Source organism: Falco rusticolus, chromosome 10 (genome assembly GCF_015220075.1).
Source record: "Falco rusticolus isolate bFalRus1 chromosome 10, bFalRus1.pri, whole genome shotgun sequence".
NCBI classification, from domain to species: domain Eukaryota; kingdom Metazoa; phylum Chordata; class Aves; order Falconiformes; family Falconidae; genus Falco; species Falco rusticolus.
In genome coordinates, this window is record NC_051196.1 from 6,291,625 (window position 1) to 6,305,712 (window position 14,088).

General features: G+C 37.9%; 1 protein-coding gene across 9 annotated transcripts in view; it reads left to right on the top strand.

Moving 5' to 3' along the window:
- The window catches only part of SOX6 (SRY-box transcription factor 6), a 372,748-nt gene that overhangs the window by 296,728 nt on the left and 61,932 nt on the right, over positions 1 to 14,088 (top strand). For all 9 annotated transcript variants that reach the window (XM_037401650.1, XM_037401652.1, XM_037401645.1 and 6 more), the window contains one exon: positions 10,418 to 10,567. In XM_037401650.1, the coding sequence (XP_037257547.1) occupies positions 10,418 to 10,567 (150 nt within the window). The remainder of the gene's footprint in view (positions 1 to 10,417; positions 10,568 to 14,088) is intronic.

Here is a 14,088-nt window from a genome sequence, read left to right on the forward strand (position 1 = left end):
GAAATCAAAGCCATTTGATTTCTAAGGGGCACGATCTCAGGAACAATGTCTAAATGAGGGTTGCTGCATTTAGGCAACAAAGCAGAGCGAGCTTTTTGATGGCCGTTTCTACTTCATTATGTCAAAGCAGGATGAGGTCAAAAGAATGAGAAATACAGTTTGCAAACACAACAGAAATGATCTTAAGAGCACCTTAATGCACATGTGCCGGAAGGCAAGTTAGTTCTTGATTGCACTGGTGCATATATTTTAGCTCTGTAGCATTTCTCCAAATTCACATGACTCTAGCTGAGAGAGACTTTGGGATTTGATGTGCATGCTGTCAGGCCATGATGATAAACAGGTGGAGGATCGGGAACAGAGAGTGAGTAAGTCTCTAAACATGGGTCTTGCTGCAGGTATCTTCTCATTCCACTTTTTTTAGCTTGTTTGTTTTGGGTGGGTTTTTTTTGCCATAACATCAGCATGAGCCTTGGGGCCAGAATGTATTATCTATAATCCCTTTATTTAAGAATAAGCAATGTTAATAACATGTAAAGAAAATTAAGTCAAATGGTAATTCCATCTTCGGTTTACGTTTCCCATTACATTAAAAATTTAAGTAGGTATTTTATAGCTGACAGTACTTATTCAGCCTCTCCCAATACAAGCCTGTACCATGATGAATAAAGCCAAACTGAAAATAATAGTGCAGGAAACCATAGCATGCAAGAATAAGTCAAGGACAGAAAGATCTATCATTTCTTCAGAACACATGCCAATGCAATCATTTAGTCCATTCATATTTTGAGCAGGACCTATTTTATATGTGCTGTGGGACTCTATCAAGTAATGAAAGTTCATTTCTCCAAAAGATGAGGCAAGAAATGAAAATCTATGAAGAACAGATATGGTTTTGCTAATTATTTTCCCCAACAGAAGTCTGGATCTTTGTCACTGAGTTATTTAACAGATCCTCTTAACATCTGTCCAGCAGACTGTGGACTTTATTAGCAGACAAGAGACCCACCAGATTTAGAGCCTGCTGGGTGCGTCTTCATCTTCACAGCTGTGGATTAACTCAGACTTTCCAGAAGAGGACAACCATATGGGATAATTGGTGTCATTGGGTAGCTAAAAAAAAATACGAAGAAACAAATGTCGTCCAAACACAATTCACTGTTTTTACAGCCACAATTACTAGTCTGTTTAAGAAATAAGAAAGGCAGCATTACACTAAAAAAAGAAAACCTATTCATATCTGTGTGGGAACCTAATCAGGCTCTTGTTTCCAATGACGATGGCTCCACAGTCGCACCAGGTCTGCGACAAGAATGCTCCTTTTGTGTGCCGATAATGTGGAAGCGATAAAATTTCCTATAAGAGACATATGTGTTTACATCATGAGATGTGTTATTTGACAAAACACTTTGTTCTCTGCATATTTTCCACGCAGAGTTTCATGCTGGGTTGTTTTGCTGGAAAGCTTTGATTAGCTAGAATTAGTTGCTGAAGTAAAATAGACACTTTTGTTTTATGAGTCCTCTTGCTGAGCTGTAAATTATAGTAAAACATATAAGGAGTGACAGAAAGAAGTGCTGATTTGAACCTCTGACCCATGATCGGCATAAAAACATAAGATAACTCTTTCAAAGGACTACTGAGAGCCATAAATATTCCATGGTCCACTTAAAGTTAGGCCCTTTTAACAAAATAAAGCTGTTATTTTGCAGTACTGCAACAATACAAGCTGCAGTATCTAAAATGTGTGGAGATTCTTTTATTTTCGGTGTGGGTTGGCCATTATCCACAGCAGGGCAATAGAAGGGATGAGAGTAATTTTTCTTTTTCTGAATGAGTACAATGTATTTCTGGTCAGTAAAAGGAGTTGGAACCAGCAGACACTCAGTGGTGAAATGAGGTATCTGTTACTCTGCAGCTTGAGCGAGAAGCAAAACAGGCATGTGTACCTCCTAAGGAGACAGGAATTGAGTGGAATTTAGGGCCACATAAAAATTTCCCTAGACAATATATAGAAGAGCAACTGAACAGACACTGAAATTACTGGTGGTAATAGTTCAAAAAACCTGAAGTGAATGCATATGAATAACTGGTAAAATCATTCTTTTAGCTAAGAAAGAATTCTTTTCAGTAGACGCACACCTGAAGCTATAGGGAAAACTGAAGTCTTCTAACTCCATCTCTAACTACAAAATGTATTATTTGTATTTTCACAAACACAGTTCGTTTGTTTGCACATATTGGGCTTTAAGAAATCCGAAAGCACATTAGCTAGCAAGTGCATAAATAATCACTGCAACAATCCTTGTTATTATGACATTAGTTATGATAATTCATTAGCTGCCTGCTCGTGTTACACCTGAATGCCTTTTTGCAAAGGTATTTGGTACATTATTATAAGAAGTAGAGGCTATTAACACTCTGTAACAATGAGCAGACTTTGCACCAGGGTGATATATAGGTGTTTAAAATCAGAATGTTATGTCCACTGTGGATAGGTTAGGCATGTACAAACAGGGGAAAGAAAAGAATGATGACACTTGGATTCTGTATAGGAAAAGATGTATTTGCAGTGTACTGTTACTTATTATGTACCATATTTCTAAATTAAACACTTTCCCCCGAATTGTTACTCCATCTTCATGTAGCTGTGCTTGATTGATGCCATTTCAGATATACCCATGTAAAACCAAATAGTTCTCAGTTATTTAGCAAAAACCTGTCAGTTAAGTTAATGTTGCATACTTGGTCCTTGATAGTAGGCTATTATTACTAAAATCAGAGGAGGGTCTGGTCCACAGTACTAGCAAATCTGTAAAACTTACCTTATTTTCATTTGTTATTACTTTTCTTAGAACAAACTGATAGAACGCTACTGACACATCCAAATTTCATCAGAACAAATTTATAACATATCTTGTTTTAGCAGGTAGTGCCTGCAGAATTATATTGTAAAACAAAAGAAAACGTACACTTTTAGCATAAGACATACTATCTATTAATTTGAAGGGATCTTGATTTCATCAGGAAAAGCTTTGATTTTTCAAAGTTTTAGATTTTTAAATTGAAGTAAGTGTTGCTTTCATGTGTATGTACATTTCCTTTAACAATTTTGTATGCACCTTTCCTCCTCTTTCCCCTTATCCTCCTTTTCCTTTTGTGTGGAGAGCACAGCTAGAACACAGATGCTGAGCTGTGGAAGGTGTTTTTCTGGTGATGGCATCTGGCTTCTTGGCAGACTCCACAGGCAGTAGCTGCCTTCGAGTTGCCCCTGGGTTTGTCACATGGTTAAGCTGCTGATGAGTTACTCTAGGCTGTCTTGTGTTTCTGGATGTCGTTTTCTGTTAACCTACCTCTCACTCTAAGGATCTGCATAAAACCCATCTTAAAACAAAAAGAAAAATAACCACATGCTTTTTTGTAAGAATATATATATATTCTTATATATATAAGCCAATAACTCCATTTCTTATCTTGGTGCTAAGTAGAGGTCTCAACTGCAGTGTTAGTCACTGAGCATATTTGTTGCAAAAGACATGCCATTATAAAAAAAATACATTGATATACAACAATAGGAAGGAATAAGTGCAATTAATGTTTCTTTAGAAACAGTTCTTGCACTAAGATGTGTGTGAAATTTTTGAGTAGGACATTTATGCTTCTGCACTGCTTTTTGAAAAGGTTACCATGCCTGAACTGCTGAAGGCTATACCAGTGACATCGGGCTCAGGTCAGCACTTAACCTTACTTTCCACAGTTGCTATCTATGATACCCAAAAGCATGGGTTTGAGCGCTAATCCATTCTTTCTCCAAACAGAAGAAAAACTTTTTCAAACAAAGTCTCTGTTTCCTTTAATCTGTTCAGCATCAAGCTTATTTTAAGCACCTTTAACCAATAATAAGAAATAAGCAGTCCCACCAACAGTGGCTTTTATTTTGGGTAGGTTCTTTTCAGAAATGTGCACTGGAAATAGTAAAGATGTTACTGGTTTCAGTGAGCTTGCAAAAGCCCTTTGTGATCAGACATTTCTAAGTATTATTATTGCATGTTACATATTCGAAAGGAAAATTTTGGAATTATATATTTGCAACACTATGTACTAAATATACTACAGAAAAAAATAACTGCATTACCTCTTGTAGTGCAGGATTTCAATAGCACTTGCAGTCACTCCTTAGAGTTTTTCATCTTTAGAAACCAAATTACTCATTGTCTAAATAGCTGAACTTTCATCTCTATAAATAAGATATTTCAGCTTTGCACAATTTGTTTAAAATGCTGACAAATAAGGATTCTCACTTGATTCTCAGTAGTTTTATTGTTCGGTTTCATTTACTGTAGCAAATGTATTTGTTGAAGATGTGGCATAGGACTTGCATTTTTAGTAATGGAAGACTTTAGAATTAATTAGGGTCCATAAAAATTATCATTTGTTTCTGAGAAAAAAAAATAATCTAGCACCTTTGGAGAAATAATGTACAAATACAGGAAAAGGAGAAGGTTTTTACATTCTGGCCATAAATCTTAGTAAAACAAAATGAAAGGGTAAATGTTTCTAGAGCAGATTCCTTCCTTCTGGAATCAAGCCACCTTCTACTGAATTTCTTTGTGGGGCATCTTCCAAGTACATCCATTGCAATTCATCATGCTAGGCCAGCCCTCATCACATGCACTTTGATTATTTGCTACACTGAGTATCTCAACGCTCTCTTTCTTATCTCCATGTGTCACATATGGCTTTGCTATAGTTTCTTCAGAATTGTGCTGCAAAAATAATGTCTGAATTGTATCGCCACTGTTGTGACCAAATTCTTCCTCACCAGCACAGCCAGTTGAAATGTCTTCAGACCTTGCCTTTATCTTCTCATATATACAAGTGCAACTGCTCTCTCATTTCCTCCCTGGACCCATACATCTGAACTTCCTCTCTCCTATGCAGCAGCTGATCACTTTCTCTTTATTGAAATATCTTCTCTAAACAAACTTTTTTCATAAGTCCCGTCATCGACAAGCCACTGATAAGAATGTTACGATTATCATAGTTCTGTTAGGTGGTAAACCAGCCTGTCACAAAGTTAACAAGTTGTTGTCAGTGCAGATCTCCCTGACCTGTGTTGATTTAAGGCCTGTTCTATTTTCCTCATCATGTGTTACATCTGTAAAATTTGATCCTCAAAATTCTTCACCTTTATTAATTCCTTTAGATACAGCCTAAGAGGCAAGTGTCAGCATTTCTGCTGTAAAAAAAGGAAGCAGCTGGTGCCTGGAAAGCTTTGCGCTGTGCTTATTTGCTGTGCTCCATGTCATGTGGCGGGAGCATGCGTCTAGGAATGTCACAGGCCTACATGGAAGCAAGAAGTCATACGGGCAAGGGACCTGAGCTAGTGAAAGAGTTTTGATTATTGAAAGTTATTGGAAAACTATAGAAAAAGTGTTGAAACCTCTGAAAGGGATGCATAAGACAAAGGCCTTTGTCCTCTGGCGTGGCATTAATGAACCCTGGCAGCAAAGGCAGTTATGCTTCTGTACTGTGAAAATATCTTGCAAAGGCATCGTGAAACTTGGATGGCATTAAGAAAAGTTTTAACATTTGGATCAGTCAAGGTGCTCTATTATTAGTTTATAGGGTTTTTGACAAATTTTAAATCGTGGATGATACTTTATATAAAAAGGGTGAAAATGGAAATAATTCATCAAATGCCATAGGCAATTTCTGAAGCAGAAAATACCACCACCCCTGGATTATTATTTTTGTTAGTTATTCAGTTCTTCTTGGATGGTAGCTCTAAGCTATAGCAAAGGCTTAGTATGATTTCTGCTGTTTCCAGGCAAAAAAATCAGTATGCACTTGTGCATTGCTGTGCACATGCTGAGTACAGCGCTTTCCCACTCATCTGCCATTTTTGTTAGGTAGATGAACATCATTCAGACTCATAGTGACCTCCAGCTTCCATAAATTCCCCTCAGGTTTTTAGTTGATTACAGGTGGAATAAGATTTCAGTAACAACTGCTTAAGTCCATAAGCCTGGAAGTTCACAGGTGCCTAAATGTGAGACTTGCCAGTGCCTTGAGACTTGCAGCATTGCAGAATCCCACTCTTGTGTCAGATCACGACATTAGAAGAAAACTGGCTCTGCAAACTGTAAAACTACATCCTTACTCACGTCCCTTAAGTGAGCTGGTTTTCAAAATTGTTTTCAATTTCAGGAGCACTCAGTAATTCAAAAGCAGCACTACTTATCTTTAGATGCTGGGAACTGAATTGTAAGAATCTAATTTAGTGACCTTTTAAAAAAACTAAAGAACAGGGTATATATTTTTAAGGCTCCTTAAAACAATCATGAATACTTGATGGTTTTGAATATCTAATTTGTAATGAAGAGCCTTCTGAGTCAGTGGCTGGCATGAGGGTTATGAAATGCTCTTTATGTGCTAGGTTAATGTTTTTAGTCACTATTCAATAGTCAGTAGGTTAGAATTTCAACAGAAAAGATTGCATTGAAACTTTTGCTTTTGAGCATTAAAAGTTAACAATGCAATGTTTGGGTTTCCCCCCTCCTCCCCTCCTTAATATTGCAAATAAAAGCCTCACAACCTGACCATCTCAATGTGAGGTCCTAAATTGCTGTTTCAAGCCACAACAGTGGTAATTGCAAAAATATCCATTTCATCCCTGCAACGGCAGTGTGCACATATCTTTCCCGACTGGCTAGCTCCCTATGCAAACTGGTGTTTAGAAGTTGTACAGCCTTCCAATCCACACAGCACTGTCGCTAGCGCTAGTGCAAATTCTTGCAAGATTTGCACTTGTTTGTGGAGCAGCTTTGTTGTAAGCAAACCAGAAAGCTAATTAGTGTTTCGTATTTTTACATTTGCTTTTATGGAGTAAAAGAATTTATAGAAATGCTACCCTAAAGCCAGTACTATGACCTTGGAGTAACCCAGTGGTGAATTATATATACACATATATAAATGACAAGATTTCTTTCATTATCTGTGACCCTTTAGAAACATTTCATCCTCACACTACTTGCTAATACCACCCTCCACACACTGGAAGGGGAGTGGTGTATAATTCTAATTTTATTCTGCTTTTAATGTTTGTATTTCCAAAATCAAATGGTTTTCTAGGCAGTCACTGTAACGGCCCGCTTGGTTTTTGCTGCTCTCTCTGTGACGCTTGAAAGTGCTGTGGACGTTCCGGTTGCCTGTCCTACTGGGGCTGAGGTGCCAGGTCACCCACCAGCCCTTCTCAGGCTGCTGGCATATGTCCCTCTCTTCTTGGTGGTCTTGAGATATCTGCTCATGACACAGCTACACCATGGCTGCAGCTTCTGGACATGATAAATGCACTTTTGCTTCCTTGTAATGGCTAACTGGGCTACAAATCCCATTAGCCATGTGTGTCCAGCCGGCAGGCTGTGGGGGTGCTTCTGTGAGGAGAGGTGGTGGCTGTGAGGAGAGGTGGTGGTCATGGGGAGGGGCAGTGGTCATGAGGAGAGGTGGTGGCTGTGAGAAGAGGCTGTGTCTGTGAGGTGGTGGCTGTGAGGAGAGGTGGTGGCTGTGAGGCTAGTCTGTGGCTGTGAGGAGAGGGTGGTCATGAGAAGAGGCGGTGGCTGTGAGGAGAGGCCATGTCTGTGAGGAGAGGGTGGTCGTGAGGAGAAGTGGCCGCTGTGAGGAGAGGCAGTGGCTGTGAGGAGAGGCAGTGGCTGTGAGGAGAGGTGACAGCCGTGAGGAGAGGTGGCTGCTGTGAGGAGAGGTGGTGGTCGTGGGGAGAGGCAGTGGCTGTGAGGAGAGGTGACAGCCGTGAGGAGAGGTGGCTGCTGTGAGGAGAGGCAGCCACTGTGGGGAGAGGTGGTGGTCATGAGGAGAGGCAGCAGCCATGAGGAGAGGCCCGGGGTTGCCCTGTGCTGGCCCCGGGCAGCCCCAGCTGGTCCCTCAGTGGCCCTACCACAGGGCAAGCAAAGCCACCAGCCAGGCTGGTGGCACCCCAGGAATACGCACTCTGGAAAGGGCACAAGGCTGCACCAGCAGTGAAAAGCGAGGTACAAAACATGAGGGACAGCGCTGCCAGCAGCCAGGCTGGAGTGGGAGAAGATAGAGGTGACAGGAATGGCGTGAAGCCAAGCCTGGTAAAATGGCAGGGATAGGGGATTTTAGTCTTCATCTGTCTCTTACCATCCAGCTCTATTGTAATTGACAATAAATTAAATTAATTTTCCCCAAACCAAGTCTGTTTTGCCCATGTCGGTAACTGGTAAGTGATCTCCCTGTCTTTATCTCAACCTGTGAGCTTTTCCATGTTATTTTCTCCCCAATCCTGTTGAGGGGGTGGCAGAGAGGGGCTGGCAGCAGCCTGGGTTAACCCATCACACTGTGCTGCTTGCCATCAGTGTCAACTTTTATCCTTTAAGAAAGACTGAATATTGTAGAAAGAATGACTCATACCCCACCTTTGCCCTGATGGCTTACCTGAGAAGGGAGAAGAAAATTCTTTTGAACTTTACTTGATAAACCTGCTTTTGTTTTTACATAGAATTCATTTCCTGCTCTTGAAAATGCAATACACACTATATTATGTACTAAAGTTTTAGTCTACTTTTAGTAAAATCTAAGTCATCTCCCCCAGATATCTGAAGTAGATGTTAAGTTGGTTCCTAATGTTAAAAAAAAAAAACCAAAAAAACCAAAACAAAAAACACCCAACACCCCCCCCAAACCAACAAAAAACCTTATTTTAATAGAGAAAGTACAGAACACTGAGAAAGCCATTATAAACTTTGGGTTCTGTCTCTAAATTGTAATCAAGTTTATTGTATCATCTTGTTCATAGTATGGTGACTATTTCTGAGCCGAGAATGTGCAGGCTTTCAGAACTTTGTGAAATGTGCTTCTTACTCTCATATAAGCAGAACATCCTATTAAGCAAGCATAGCTCGAACTGAAGAATATGCTAAAAGGGATAAGATCCCAGTAGTAGGGAAACCCCCTTCCCACTTACTACTGTATACAATGCTTCATTTTCAGTATCCAGGACATCACCAAAAGCTGGGACTTTTTTCTATTTTCAATTGTTCTAGTTTTCTAGTGCAGAAAAAAATAATACCTTAGCCAAAATATTTAAACACTGTTGATTGCCAAATATTAATTTGTGATCCTTTTGTAGCCCCTGTGTGGTGCTGAAAAGGGTGGCAGGAAACAAACAAAGAATCAAAAAAGTTTTCATTTGTCACCCAGAGTTCTGACTCTGCCCCTCCTTTACACGTTTGTCTAGCCACTGAGTCACTGAGCTTATAGTATTGTGTAACTTTCATTTCTGTGGAGGCTTGTTATATTAGAGAAATTGTTCCAAAGAAAGCAACAATTATGACATAAGCACATCTGGCTCTTGCAAATTATTCTTTATTAAGCTTTCATTTAATTACATGTGCTGAAAGGTCTGCTTTTGATTACTGTAATTTTTTTTATTTGTCCATCTGAATGATAGTAATGTTGGAAATTACATACAAACCACCTGGCTTTTTTCTGACTAATAAGGCAAAGTTTATATAGATCTATATGTAGAAGAGGGATTAGGATCTTCCCTGTTTATGGTAGAAGAATTATGGCTGATGCTAATTCAAGGTGAGGGTTTAAATTTGGTCACTGGAAGGAAATTAAACCTATTTGGGTTTTTTCAGTAAATATTTTATATTGGTAGGAATAGCTTATTTTAATACACAAATGTTTTATTATGTTTCAGTTAAAATTTTTAAAAAGTTCCATGAGGGTGTTTTTGGATTTTCATCACTACATACAGGAAATTTTAAGGCCTACTTTCCTTATTAGCATTTATAGAAGTTACAACAATCACCATACAGCAAGATGGAGACATGCCCTGTCATCTATTTTAACTTCCATTGCTGTATAGAGAAGATGCAACATTGCCTTTTGGTAGCAAACCATTCCTATGTCAGCTGCCAGCAGAGGTTCTGGAGTTGGTGGATAATTTCTGGGTAAGAACAGAAAGACCTGAAGTATTTTTTCGTTTCTGACAGGGGTTTATACCTCCTTTTCATAAACAGCCTTATAACTTTGCCAATTTTGTTTTTAGTATTAGGGCACAGAATAACCTTTTGCTCATTACCATGACCATCATTAGCAAGAAGGAAAAAACCCCAACAAAACAGCTAAAAGTCAAATTAAGAAAAAAGATACTGGGGCGTGGAGTTTTCCAGTAATTTTTTTTTTCTTTTACAAGAAGGGAAAAGCCCCTAACAAGAAGGGAAAAAACACAGACAAGAAAGTGCTGAAAAAAAAAAATATCTGTTTCTTTTAAGGGAAGAAATAGCAGAGCAATAAAAAGTATGTACATTTACAGCTTCGTTTCTTAGGAATTTTGCAAGAATATATTATATATCTTCTTGTCTTCCAGCAACTGTATGCAGCTCAGCTGGCAAGCATGCAAGTTTCTCCTGGAGCCAAAATGCCATCTACTCCACAGCCACCAAATACAACGGGGGCACTCTCACCCACTGGAATGAAAAATGAGAAGAGAGGGACCAGCCCGGTAACTCAAGTTAAGGTATTTTTCAGTAAAGAAAAAGTGGTATCTGAAAAGGGCAGTGAGATTACATGGTCTATTTAATTGTTTTACAATTGGAAGTTGAACCATGTGAAAGTTCTTCAATATTAAAATGAAATTTTCAGGTTTAGTACTCTATTATCAGCATACAGAAGAGAAGAGAGCATTTACTTCTTGCTTCCAAAAATGCTAGGCATCCCTCTTGCTACCACAGGCAGCACAACAGATTCATCAGTAAAATGTGATATTTTCAAGGTTATTTTTTAAGCTAGTCATGTGCATAAACGGTGTCCATTGTTTCCTATTGAATTTTTGAGTATCTTAAAATGTGGTGCAAGCTTTCATTGTTAGGGTGAGAGAGAGTCTGTAGATTTTCTAATTATTTTACAAATCTCTAGTTGTACTTATTCAACAATTTTGGAAAAACCTCACATAAAAATAAGATGTAAGTCAGGACTCGAGGGAAATATTGTGTCACTGCAGATTGATTTGACTTTTGCTGATTTCACACAGCTGCTGACAACCGAGCTGCTCCTTGTTGGTTTTGCGCCATTGCTGAATGCTTGTGCCTGCTTATTCTCACTTGCTTGGAACGAGGCAGCTACAACATGGCATTTGCCAGCAGCTTGAAATGAACATCGTGCACCCCGTGAAATCTGTGGTGCAGCTCATACCTTTGGGTGGAACTGGCTGGCTTTTATTGCTGTGTTCTCCTACAGTTGTTCTGAATTTCATAAGACCAAATATGCTCAGAAGCAACTTAATTCAGACTGTTAAAAAACACCAACGTTTAGATGTTTTACCAAGTTGAATGATAGCACTATAAAAGCAGAACTATTAAACTAGATCTAAAGAAGGCACAGAGTGACTGTGGAGAGAGAGAGAAAACGCACTTTTTTGCTAGCTGCTAACACCTTACAGGGACACAGTCCTTAGCCTTGAATCAGCCTGGGAAGATATTACTCGCGTGCGGTGAGGGTTTCTTTTTTATTATTATTTTTTGACATGAGAGTAAAATATCATTCTTTTTTTTCATTATCATCAATCATCATGGTAAAGTGTGGGTGAGTAGATATTTCTGCCTGGGCTGATAAATTTCTATGACACTTTTTTGCTACGCTGAGAGTACTAATAAATAAAAACTATTCCATTATGGCCAGATCTAACATTTATTTAGCAAGGCGTTCACTTTACTTAACTGTGGATGTGTATTAGTCCAATATTTTACCTCTTGTAATCCAATGCCAGGCTTGAAAGCAGTCAGTGAAATTTACCACATATGCAGAGTTTGTTATGGTCAATACAGAAGCCACCAAAAGCAAAGCCCAACTGTTTCAGCAAGTTGCCATAGTCTAGTGATACCTAACACCAATGATTTATGGTATTGAGAATATACTACTGACTACTTTAATGTGAAAAAGTAATTTCATGAGTGAGCCAAATGGATCTACACCAAACCAAACCTTTACTATATGAGTAAAATTTTCCCTGGTTAAATTCAAGCACATATCTCCTTGAACCAAGGCCAATACCATTCCAGCTTTGTGGCCAGCTGAGTCCTATTACAGAGTTGACCACATGCAAATTCTTGGGGGTTTCCCTACATAATTTAACTTGAATGGACTGAAATATATGTTAATAAAAGAGAAGCCTTTTTATTGTTGTTTTTATTAAGCACGCTATTGCATTGAAAATATTAAAGATAAACACTGCTTTGTGTGGACAAATACCAATGGCTAATGAAGAAATTAATTATTAGTATATAAACAGTACCTATACGCAAATTTTTATCTTTATGAGACATGACAGTTTTGGTGGTCATATGTTGCTTAACAAATCCTCTATATTTTCTCTTTTTTTAAACAGTTGTTTGTATTAACTACATGCATTATTTATAGAACTAATGGAATTCTTTTACAGGAGTCTGATCTTTCAAAAGTAATGATAGGGGCTTTTTAAGTCAGTGACCAGAATGTTTTCCAGCTTTTCGATTGCCTCGCTGAAATGAGAATGCTGTCTATGAAGTGCAAACAAACAGGTTCTGGCAGTGTTTAGTTTTTTTTCACGATTGTATCAGTACTAGGCAGAAAATTATTTGGAAATTGCACATAGTAGTATAGATACATTATGTGTACACGCTCACAGTACCTAGTCTGGCAAACTTCATAGTCTGAAAGGGACTCTGAACTCTTAAAGAAATTTATTGAAGCCACTTTATATCCGTGTAAGGAAACAGCTTGCATATAAACATGGGCACAAAGCATAAGAATGGACTATGCCCCTTATACCTTTGGGTTTCTGCTTTCACTTGGACTCTGACCAGGTGTGGACATTTGTGCACACTGCAAGGTCAAGAAGAACAAAAATGTCATGCACTTTTAAGGAAATAGTTTAAAACCGGAGGTATGATGGCATTATAAATACCTGTTTGTTACATTTTCCTGTTTAATGCATTTTGTATGATCAAATGTATGTTGCTAAATCACTGCTTGACAGTAAGGAGAACAGAAAAGATGAGATAATGTAGCGTATTATTGTCTTCTGACATGTATTGCTAAGCTTTGAAGTGATCAGTGCAGTGTTTTAAAATATGGACGATATTCTAGCCTAATTCTGCTTTGGGCATATTTTAAGTATGTCTTACTGGGCTTTTTAATTACAGAAAATCAGTTTCACAATTTTCCAAATGCTCTGTCTTGCTTAACATATTAATCAAATGGAACAAGCTCAAAGAATGGGAAGAGGGTTGCGTTGTTGATATCCTGATCAAAGAGATTAATTGCTTGGATGAGTCTTATTCTAAAAGTTAAGATATTTCTTAGATGGACTTATTCTCCTATAGCATTGAAAAAAGAGATATATGTCAGAGAAAATTTCTTTCATAATTGCCTATGAGAAGTATCAAAATATATAAAAGTGCTGATATGAGATTTACATACCCTTAAAAAACATTCCTTCTCTGTATACAAATAAACATACAGATACATTAAAGGTTGAGTGCAGCAGAAATAACTACAGGATACAGAAATAATACAGAAGAATCAAACAAGAAGCAGAATACCATTTATGTGTAAAAAAAATTGATTTTACATAAATCTGTCAAAAATACATGACACATTTGAATAATAAAATACTGTAAAATATACAAAATGAAATAGTAGAAAATAAAATATATTTTGAAATTTATATAGTATGCATTCATTACCATAGTAATTGAAGGAATTTTAATTCAGTGAAATTCTTATCTCCTGTTATGGGGAAACAGCATAGATTGTTTTACTAAACAAAAGATGCACTCAAAATAAGATGCATGGATTGCATAAGTTAGCAGCAGCATTAAATGTGGGCCAAAGAACTGTCAGGGTTTTCAAATGATTCTTTCATAGAAGTACTTGTGATTCCTTAGTTTCTAATACATTTAAAAATAAGCTACATAACTTATTTTTATAGTGCCAGGAACTTTTCAAATAGAACCAATGCAAAAGCATTACTGAGCTGCTGGAAATTTTAAATAATTCTTT